General features: G+C 43.0%; 1 protein-coding gene across 1 annotated transcript in view; it reads right to left on the reverse strand.

Annotated features, from left to right (window-relative positions):
* Positions 1-7,933, reverse strand: part of Hormad1 (HORMA domain containing 1) — a 29,333-nt gene extending 21,400 nt beyond the window's left edge. The window contains exons 1-4 of the mRNA XM_060393296.1: positions 7,898-7,933; positions 5,546-5,690; positions 1,931-1,994; positions 1,083-1,119 (exon numbers count right to left, since the gene is read on the reverse strand). Of these exons, the coding sequence (XP_060249279.1) occupies positions 1,083-1,119; positions 1,931-1,994; positions 5,546-5,690; positions 7,898-7,933 (282 nt within the window). The remainder of the gene's footprint in view (positions 1-1,082; positions 1,120-1,930; positions 1,995-5,545; positions 5,691-7,897) is intronic.
* Between the last annotated feature and the right edge of the window lie 3,086 nt (positions 7,934-11,019).

The raw sequence follows: 11,019 nt of genomic DNA on the forward strand, positions 1-11,019 counted from the left end.
TTGAACCTCATGGGAAAATTTATTTTGCTGTGCTAAGAACTGAATTCAGGGCCTTGTACACGTTAGATAAATACTCTGCCACTAATCTAGAGCCTCAGCCCAAAGAAACTTATTTTTAGATTCCAATTAAGAAATAATCTATAGGCTAGGTATGGTGGTACAGTCCTTTAATCCTTGCACTCGGAGAAGTACATAGATCTCTGCGAGTTCAAGACCAGTCAGGGATACATTGTAAGACCCTATTTTATTTGATAATAATTATTATTACTTATTGCTAGCCATGATGGTTTATGCCTACAAACCTAGAACTTGGGAGATAAAGACAAGAGGATCAGAAATTCAAAGCTGTTTTCAACTACTATAGCATCTCAAAAAAACCCCCCATAAACCAGAACAAATTATTAAAATATTAGCATACGCATAGTTGAAGAATACATATAAAACTAAGACAGTTTATATTTAAAACATTTAAATTCATTTTTGTAATTTAATACGTGCTATTAATGCTAATGAGTGAGTTAAACTTACCTTGGAAGAATTTTTTTAGTATTGATTGTATTAGATTAAATGAATTGAAGATTGGACTTTAAAATACTCAAATGCAGCCAGGCATGGTTATCCATGCCTTTAATACTCTAATGAGTTCAGGACAGTCTGGTCTACATAGCAAGTTCCATGGCAGCCAGAACTACATAGTGAGATCCTATCTCGAAAATAAATAAATAAAATATTCAAATGTGAGACTGAAAGATGGTTTAGCAGTTAAGAATGCTTGCTGTTCTTACAGACCAGAATCTGGTTCCCAGCACCTATATTGGGAGGCTCATGGACACCTGTATCTCCAGCCCCATGAGATCCAACACCCTTTTCTGGCCTCCTTAGGCACCAGAAGACATGTGCACAAAGATAGACACATTCATATAAAAATAAAAATAAATCTTCAAAATATTCAAATGCTCAAATTTTTAAAATTGTGACTGTTTTATATCAAGTTAGTTTAAATTACTGTCTTACTACATAAAAATCTTGTAGCTAGATAAATCTTGTAGCTAGAAGGAAGGGAAAAACAGGCGAAGACTTACATATTTCTTCTGTAAAGCATCATAGCATCCTAGCATCCTAAAAAAAAGCCAAAGTTTTGCTTTAATATATTTTTAGAAAATATAATTTTCATAAATCTCTATATTTAGCGCTACAAAATGAACCAATAACTAAATTAAAGCATCTTTCTTATTAACTAGCTTAAAACTGAACAAAATAAAACATCAACAGGGGTTGGTGAGATGACGCAGTGGTTAACAGGGCTTACTACTCTTGTAGAGGACCTGGGTTTTGGTCCACAAGGCAGCTCACAAGTGCCTGTAGCTACAGTTGTGGGTTCTTATACTCTCTTCTGCTCTTTTTGGGCTTCTGCACATACATGGTGCATATACATGCACTCAGGCACATACCCATAAAATTTTTAAAAATCTTTAAAAATGAAAAACCAGTCAGATGGTGGTAGTGCGCACTTTTAATCCCTGGCACTCTAGAGGCAGGTGAATCTCTTAGGTTCAAGACCAGCCTCGTCTACAGTGAGTTCCAGGACAGCCATGGGCTACACAGTGAAACTGTCTCAACAATAACAATAACAACAACAACAACAACAAATCAAACAAAAACCCCTGTAACAATGCAGAAATATGGAGATGGGAAAACAGAAGGGGAACTATAAATTATTTGATAGCTATTTGTTATAATAAAAAATAAATCCGATTCACATGGAGTATGAAATAAAAAAATAATACATAAATCCAAAGACCTAAAAACATGGTACCCAGGGCTAATGGAGTAATTACTAAAATCTGGTTATATATTGAAAATATTCAATGTACAAAAAGCATGATTAGAAAAATAGTAATTTTCTGCCTTTAGGTATTCTTTTACTTACCACTTCACTAACTGTGAAGAACCTGGACAATTTTTATCTTCTTTCAGAATTTTGACACAAAGATCTAAATGAAAATGAAATAAATATAGAAGTACTTATAGTTAATTTAATTAATTATATTTATTTGCTTTATGCTATATGTGTATGTGTGTGGGTATACCATATATTATAACACTTATGTGTGGTGGTCAGAGACTTCTGGGAGCTGTTTCTCTGCTTCAACTATGTGACTTATCTCGCATCATCAGGTTTGACTGCAAGTCCTTTAACAGCTGAGTCATCTTGTCTGCCTTAACAGTAAATTTTAAATTATATTTATTTTCTTTAGCTATGAATTATAAGGTATGTTATTATTTGAGACAGGGTTGGTCTTCAAATCTCAATTTTCCTGCCTTTATCTAGTACGTGGATTACATAAGCATGTGCCACCCACCTAGCTTATTACACACATGATATTAGTGGCAGTTTCCAAATAACAGTGTTCCTTATTATAAAATGCCATCAGAACGATTAAGAATTTAAGCTGACAGGAAGAAATTTTCCTGTTTCTCTAGTGTAGTTGGTAAGTACTTGCCTAACATTCACAGAGTTCCAGATTGAACCCTAAGCACCAAGTAAACTGGGTGTAGTGGTGCATACCTACAATCCCAGCAGTCAGAAGTCAGAGGCAGTAGGAACCAGAGTTCGAGGCCAGCCTCATTTATATAATCAGTGCAAGGCCAGCCTGGATTACCTAAGTAATACTGTGTCTGAAGAGGGGGTGGTCGTGGCAGAATAAATAGCTCAGTATCAAGAGCACTGCTTTTCTTAGATCCAGCACCATGTCTGCATGCTGCCATGATGACAACGGACTAAACCAAACCTCTAAGTGGAAGCCAGCCCCAGTTAAGTACATTAACTTTCCAACAGTCTTAGAACGTTTGTTGTGAACTTTTACTCTACTGAAATATTTGTAAGTAGAACAAAAGTTGGCACTCAGAGATAAAGACTCTGCAGAGACACAGCATGTAACACATTGAAAAGGACTGAGAGCATCGCTCTGCTCAGATTCTTTATCTCATCAACAGGGCAATAGCTATTTCATAAGACTGTATATAGTATGTTTGCTAGTTTTATGTCAAACTTGACACAAGTTAGAGGTATCTGAAGGAGGGAACTTCAATTGAGAAAATGACTCCATAAGATCCATTGGTAAGACATTTTCTTAATCAGTGATTGTGGATGGAACCACCCCTGGGCTGGTGGTTTTAGGTTCTGTAGGAAAACAGGCTGAGCAACCATGACAAGCAAACCAGTAAGCAGCACCCGCCCATGGCCTCTACATCAGCTCCTGCCTCCAGGTCTGTCCCTGGCTTTGAGTTCCTGCTCTGGCTTCCTTCAGTGATGAACTAAGATGTAGACGTGTAAGCCAAATAAACCCTTTCCTCCCCAACTCATCTTTGGTCACGGTGTTTTACCATCGCAATAGTAAACCTAACCAAGACATTTAGTATAGGAGTTGACAAGATAGTATATGTAACAGGAGTTGGCATATTCTCCAGCTTATAGTTGGTGCACAATTTTATACTCATAATCTATGTGTCAGGAAGAAAACTGCCGTAGTATAAACTGGATGTGTTTTGCTTCTTTGGGGGGAGGATTTTGTTGTTTATTATATAGCCCTGGTGGTGCCCATGCCTATGAAGAACAGGCTGACTTCAAGCTCGGAGATTCACCTGCCTGTGCACCACCACATCCTGCTTAGCAGGTTCATTTCTGATGTGGGATCCACGTTTCTCAGGGCAAGCCTCCACCTTGCTATGAAGCTGAGGATGACCTTAAACTCTTGATCCTTCAGACTCTACCTCCCAAATGCTGGGACTATATGTTAGGTGCCTCCCTGGTGCCAGGCATGGCTGGCAAATTCCACCCTCTACTCTGAACTTTCTAGAGCAAGGGCTTCCCCTCTTCCTCACCATATAATCTAGACATGTTTGTGATCTTGCGTTTTTCTCTCTCTTCACCCCTTCCTAATTCCACATTTTTTAAATAAACAAAAAGGAATGTTATGTTGGTGTGCCGGCAATTGGCCTGCCTCAAGGGCCTTTAGGGTCTTGATAATGTACTGTGTCACCACCTGCATCCTAGTCATCACCTGTGCCAGGTGTGCGGAATATAACCCACCTGCCACCCCGCTTCTCTCTCTCTCACACTCACTGTCTCTGCTTCCCCCCGCCCCCTTAGCTTTCTTCTCTCTTATGCTCTCCCACACTGTCTGTTCCCCTCTCTCTGCCTTCACGGTTCACTCAGACTATAACTCCTCTCCCCCCGCCTTTTCCATAATAAACTTCCTTGTACCAGACCTGTTGTGTGGCATATAATCACCCCACTACAGGTGTGTGGTATCACATGTGGTAGACTGAACTGGTATGGCCATGGGGAGTGGCACTATTAGGGTATGGCCTTGTTGGAATAGATGTGGCGTTGTCAGAGGAAATATGCCACCGTAGAGGTGGGCTGAGGTCTCCTATGCTCAAGCTATGCCCAGTGTGGCACACAGTCTTTTGCTGTCTTTGGATCAAGATGTAGAACTCTCAGCTACCTCTCCAGCACCATGGAGCTGTGTGCTGCCATGCTCCTGTCATGATGATAATGAACTAACCTCTGAGATGTAAGCCAGCCCCAACTTAATGTTTTCTTTATTATTATTATTATTATTGATTTTTTTGAAACAGGATTCCTTGGTGTCTGTCCTGGACTTGATTTGTAGACCAGGCTGGCCTTGAACTCACAAACATCCACCTGCCTCTGCCTCCTGCTGGGATGAAGGTATGTGCCACCACACCTGGCTATGTTTTCCTTTGTAAGAGTTGCTATGGTCATGGTGTCTCTTCACAGCAATGAAACTAAGATACACACCTATCTATATTTTGCCTCTTTAAAACTGCAGAAACACATATGGTCCACTATAAAAGTTTTAAGTAACACTTAAATATGTTTACTTATTGTTAGAGGTCTAATGTCAGGTGAAGTTATATTACACTTGCAAAATCGAGGGGAAAATTACATTTAAGTGGTTTCCTAAAAATATTCTGAGGGCTGGAGACATAGCTCAGTAAAAGAGCACTTTTCTAGCATGTATAAATCTCTGGATCTAAACAAAAACAATTAAACAACCCAACTTGCATATGAATGTGGCTTCATATTAAGAGTACAAAAAAGGAAACAACCTGTTGAGTTATTAGTTGTATAACCATACAATGGAATATTCTTCAGCAGTGAAAAAAAATCAATCATTATTCATGTTACATTATGGTAAACGAAAGATCAGTTAGAAAGAATATACTGCATGATTTTTTTTGTAAAAAATGTCTAGAATTGGTACAGTCACTGAAACAAAAAGTAGCTGTCTATAACTAGGAAGTTGGAGAGGAGTATGATTTATTGTAGATGTTTTTGGGGGATTGGTGAAATATTCTAAAATTTTGGTAATTACATAACGCTGTGAGAACTTAATCACTGAGCTAAACACTTTGGTGAATAATCAGATTATATGAATTACATCAATAAAACTACTATCAAAAATCACATTCTCTAAGTAAAAAAACCAAGAAGGGCTTAAATATTGTAAATTACCATCCAGATATCTTGTCCCATAAGCACGTTCTGGAAATATTCCTCTCAAATAGGTGATGCAGGATACTGAAACAGCTAAAAGCCTCTTCACAAACATCAAAGACTGATGCTCAGTTGATATCTTATTGGGAAACACCAATGCACTCTAAAATTCAAGGGAAATTAAAGCATCTTATTTATTTATTTTATTTTTCTTATTAGTTACATTTTGTTAACTCTGTATCCCAGCTGTATCCCGCTCCCTCATTCCTTCCCCAATCCCACCCTCCCTCCCTCATCTCCTCCCTGCCCCTTCCCCAGTCCACTGATAGGGGAGGACCTCCTCCCCTTTCATCTGACCCTATTTTATCAGGTATCTTCAGGACTGGCTGCAAAGCCCTCCTCTGTGGCCTAACAGGACTGCTCCTCCCTGGGGGGGTGGGGAGGTCAAAGAGCCAGTCATTGAGTTCCTGTTAGAAATAGTCCTTGTTCCCCTTACTATGGGAAACCAATTGGTTACTGAGCTACCACGGGCCACATCCAAGCAGAGGTTCTAGGTTATATCCATTCATGGTCTTTGGTTGAGTGTCAGTCTCAGAAAAGACCCTGTGCCCAGATATATTTGGTCCTTGTGGAGCTCCTATCCTTTCCACATCATACTAACTCCCCTTCTTTCCTATGATTCCCTGTACTCTGCCGAAGGTTTGGTGAGTCTTAGTTAAAGCATCTTATTGACATCTATTGAAAACAAAGCTCCCCTGAGCTTAAAAGTAGAGTCTAGTTTTGCATAAGCACATACTTTCCCAAAGAATTCTCCACAATCATCATCCCCAAAAAGTCACTTCAGCTTACAAGGTGCCAGGGTATGTTTAGGATAAACCCAACACTAAAGCAAAATGTGAAAGTCATCTGAAGAAAACTGTAGCATGCTCATTTTTTAAAAAAATCCCAGAAAATAGCAGTTCTCTCACCATATATATTTTTTATTAGCCTCTCTCTTTCTCATTCTCTTTTTTTTTTCTTTTTCTTTTCTTTTTTTTTTTCTTTTTCTTTTTTTTTTTCTCTGGGTAGCCCTGGCTGTCCTCAAACTCACTCTGTAGACCAGGCTGACCTCAAACTCCAGAGATTCTCCTGCCTCTGCCTCTCAAGTGCTGGGATTAAAGGGATGAGCCACCACTACCCTTCTAGTAGCTTCTCAATCATCCTGAGTAACACGGTTAAAAGCAGCTCTGACAAAGCATGGTCACTATGATTTATAAAATAGTAGGTGCAACTATTTTACATCTACAGAGATATGAGATGTAATACACTGCTGGCCTACAGCTATAGTGCTCAGGACACAAGTGAAAAGGCATTATTTTAGACTTGACGCTACTTTTCAAGCAAAGAGTCTGAAGGATGGTATGACAAAACTCTAAGGAAATGCACTTTGCCTGGAGGGGAGGCCCATGCCTTTAGTCCCAGCACTTGGGAGGTAGGAGGCAGTTGGATCTCTGTATGTTTGAGGCCAGCCTAGTCTACAGCTTGAGTTCCAGGACAGACAGAGCTATACAGAAATCCTGTTTCAGAAAACAAAAACCAAAACGAACCAACCAAACAAATAAGAAAGAAATGCACTTTGGGACTGGACAGTGGCAAGATTGCCTGCTCTTCCAGAGGATTCAGGTTTCATTCCCTGCACCGATAAGGTGGCTAACAACTGTCTCTAACTTTAGTTCTAGGGATCTGATAGCCCTGTACCCACATAGTGCAGATATACATGCAGGCAAAGCACCTGTGCAGAATAAATAACTAGAAAAGGAATGCTCTTTGAGCCAGATGCAGTGGCACATGCTTTAATTCCTGTGCTCAGAAGGCAGAGGCAGGTGGACCCCTGTGAGCAGAACCTGGTCTACTAGAGAGTTCCAAGCCAGCCAGCGCTTTACAGTGAGATGCTGGTTAAATAATAATAATAATAATAATAATAATAATAATAATAATAATAGTAGTCGCAACAACAACAAAAGTAACAAAGAGAAATGCACACTGTTAGATAGGATTTTCTGTCCTTTAGTGGCACAGTTCTAAACACTTCCTCTCTTCATGAACAGTACTAGGTTCATACACAGGTGGTCGAGGGGGAGGAAGCAGGATTCAACCATTTTTTGTTCTTTACAACTGTCAGATTTGGCTGGTGAGGGCTCCAAGAGAGAAAGGAGATGCCACCGCTCAGTAACATACCAAATGTCCGAAAGAATTCTGCATTACCTCTTTAGGTACAGGGTGTCCTGATGTCATTAAAGCCTCACATACTTGACTCTTATTAAACGGTAAAATAGTTATACTTCAAGAAATGCAGCTAAGTTAATCACATTAAGTCATAAGAGATCATACCATTGAAGCTGTCCTCTGCATCTGCATAGTAGCCATCTTCCAAGAAAATATTTTCTTCAACCATGTAACACAAATACAAATTTAATTTTTATCTCTAAAATTCTACTTTATTACATATAAGATTTTTATCTTATATTTAAAGAATTTTACTTAAAATGAAATCATTAAAAATGTCAGTGTATAGCCCCAGGATATAGTTACATGTCTGTAATCCTAACACTTGGGAGGCTGAGGCAGGAGAATCACAATTTCAAGTTTATCCTTGGCTGGAGAGCAAACTGCAGACCAGGCAAGACTGCCTGAGACACTGTTTTTGATTTTTTTTTTCTTTTGTGTGTGTGTGTGGGGGGGGTTGTTTTTGGGAGGAAGGGCTGTTTGCCTGCTACTTTAAAAAGTATTTATATAATAACATTCAAATCGGGTGACTCCTTTATCAGGCTCAGTATGCATTGCTACTCTGGAACTATAAAATGACAGGGGCAGGGGCTGGGAGGAAGATGGCTCGGAGCTTAAGAGCACCGGCTGGTCTTCCAGAGGTCCTTAGTTCAATTCCCAGCAACCACGTGGTGGCTCACAACCACCTATAATGAGATCTGGCTCTCTCTGCTGGCCTGCAGGTGTACACGCAGACAATACTGTATACATAATAAAATCTGGGGGAAATGCCAAAGCAGGGAGGGTACCCGATGGCTCAGCGGGTAAACGAGCTTGCTACCGGCCTGATGATCTAAGTTGGTAGGACCAACGTGGCGGAGAGAAAAAGATTCCCACAAGCCGTTCCCTGACTTCTATGTCACACAGCACGTTCATAGGCTCCCTGCCCTAAAATGTAACACATTTTTTAAGTCGACGGAAAATAACAGATTAAAAAAAAAATCTTTTTGAGACAGGCTTTCGCGTAGTACGGGCTGGCCTCCAACCCTCCAACGTAGCCAAGAATGATCTTGAACTTTCTGGGGGGCCGGGGGATGGGTCTCTCCCTCTCTGGACCAGGCTGGCCTCAAATTCAGAGACCCACCTGCCTCTGCCTCCTGAGCGCTGGGACTAAGGGACTGGGACCTTGACCTTCTGGTCCTCCTGCCTCCACCTCCCCAGTGCCACCAGGCACCACTCTAGATTCTAAAGGTTTCCTTTGATTTCTCTTTCGGGGCCAGCCGGTAACGGACGCTGTGTGGACCGCGGCGCCCGAAACCCGCCCGCCTGTTAGGGTCGTTAGTGACCGGGGGTGCCCAGCCGGCTCGGCAGGCCCATTCAACTCCCTGGCACTCCGGTCCCCGTTTGGGCCGTTAACAAGCCAGTCAACCACAGTCTGGCGGGAATCGGCCGCAGACACGGCTGGAGGCCGTTAGTCCCATGGCGGCGGCGAGGCCGTGGGCCCCGAGCACGCAAAAGCTCTCAGCGCCCGCCCTTCCGACGGCCGGAGCCCGGGGGAGGCGCGGGCCGCGGACGGGAGCCCGGGGAGCTGGAAAGCGCCCACCACCCAGCCCCAAAAGAAGCCTATATTACGCGACGCCCCGGCAGAGAGCGACCGACCCGGACGAGCCTCGCCGTGCGGAACTTGCCTCAGCACGTGCGCCGTGCGCATGCGCCTCAACCGCCTCGCGCGCGGCCAGCGCCCTTCGACCTCGCCGTTCCCGCCCAAAGCTGCGCAGGGCCTGCCGGGAGCGCGTTGGCGGGGCAGAGCCTTCCCCGCACGCCAGGCTCGCCAGACCCAGCCTGCCCCGGTGTCCCCCGGCGCAGTCGGCAGGGCACAGCGGCCCAGACCCCGCGCATCCCGGGTTGGGTTGCTCTACACCCTTAGATGCTGCTGTCAGCCTTGCCGTGTGTTGAAGAGTCCCCGACGATGTCGCCGAGGAAATGAGTTGCTCCACCAGTCCGCTACCTTCGATTTTTATCTCTGCTTAATAAACCGTTTTTAAAAGCCATGGCGCACGCCTTTCTCCCAGCCCTCGGGAAGCAGAGGCAGGCAGGTCTCTTGAGTTCGCCTGGAAAGAGCAATCAATAAGCTAACAAAAAACACGAATATATAATAATAATAATAATAATGATGATGATGATGATGATGATAATGGAATTGGTTTAAATTTTTAGTTTTTCTTTTTTGTCTGTTTTGTTTTTGAGACAGGGTTTCTCTGGGTAGCCCTGGCTTTGTAGACCAGGCTGTCTTCGAACTCACAGAGACCCGCCTGCCTCTGCCTCCCCGGGTGCTGGGATTACAGGCGTGCACCGACGGTGACCACCTTTGGTATTATTTGTGTGGGGGTGCCCTGTGGCGCTCATTTGGAGGTCACAGGACGTGGGCATGCTCACCCAACAGCACTAAAGTGGTCCAAAGATAACTTGGAGTCAGTTTTCTCCTTCCGAGTGAGTCCCAGGAGTCTAGCTCAGCTGTCAGGTTTGTTAGCAGGTACTTTTTCCTGCCGAGCCATCTCACCCGCCTCAGTTCTTCGGTTTTTGACACGCACTCTCCCTCCGTATTTAGCTGAGGTTGGCTTTGAACGGCCACTCTTTCAACCTGCCCCCAGCCCCCACACCAGACTTACAGGCATAGGTCGCCATCTTAGCTATCTCTACCACTCTAACTGGGGACCGTGGCTAGCTCTGAAAACATTTATGCCTCATTTAGAAACAAAATTAAGTTCTACTTTTGGAGCGGTGATTTTTTCAGTCCTGGCATTTGAGTGTGGGTAGTAGCTGAGACAAGAGGCTGCCAAGCTGCTGGTCCTTCATCAGGCTGCCCAGAGGACCACCAGTACTGCTTTGTTAGGCCCAGATGAGCCTAATTTCGAGAAGGGATGAAGAGAACTCAGGAGACAGGTCTCGATGCAAAAATCGCAAGAGGTTTATTTTGACCATTGCGCAAGGGGTCACCTCTGCTGGTCAGCAAGGAGTGGCACCGGGAGACAAAGACCTTAGGTTTTTAAAAGACAAAGCACGGGAAATTCCAGGGGTTGCAATCTTGGCAATTTAGGATTGGATAAGGTATTTAACTTTTAAAATAATTGGTTGGTTCTGGGCACCTTTAGGTCTGGTCAGCCCTATCGTAAATATCTGATCTTCAAGTCAGTTTGGAATTTCCTGCCATATGAGATATAGCTGCAGTTAAAGGTGAGAGAGTGATT

The sequence above is a fragment of the Meriones unguiculatus genome, chromosome 10, assembly GCF_030254825.1.
Source record: "Meriones unguiculatus strain TT.TT164.6M chromosome 10, Bangor_MerUng_6.1, whole genome shotgun sequence".
Lineage (NCBI taxonomy): Eukaryota > Metazoa > Chordata > Mammalia > Rodentia > Muridae > Meriones > Meriones unguiculatus.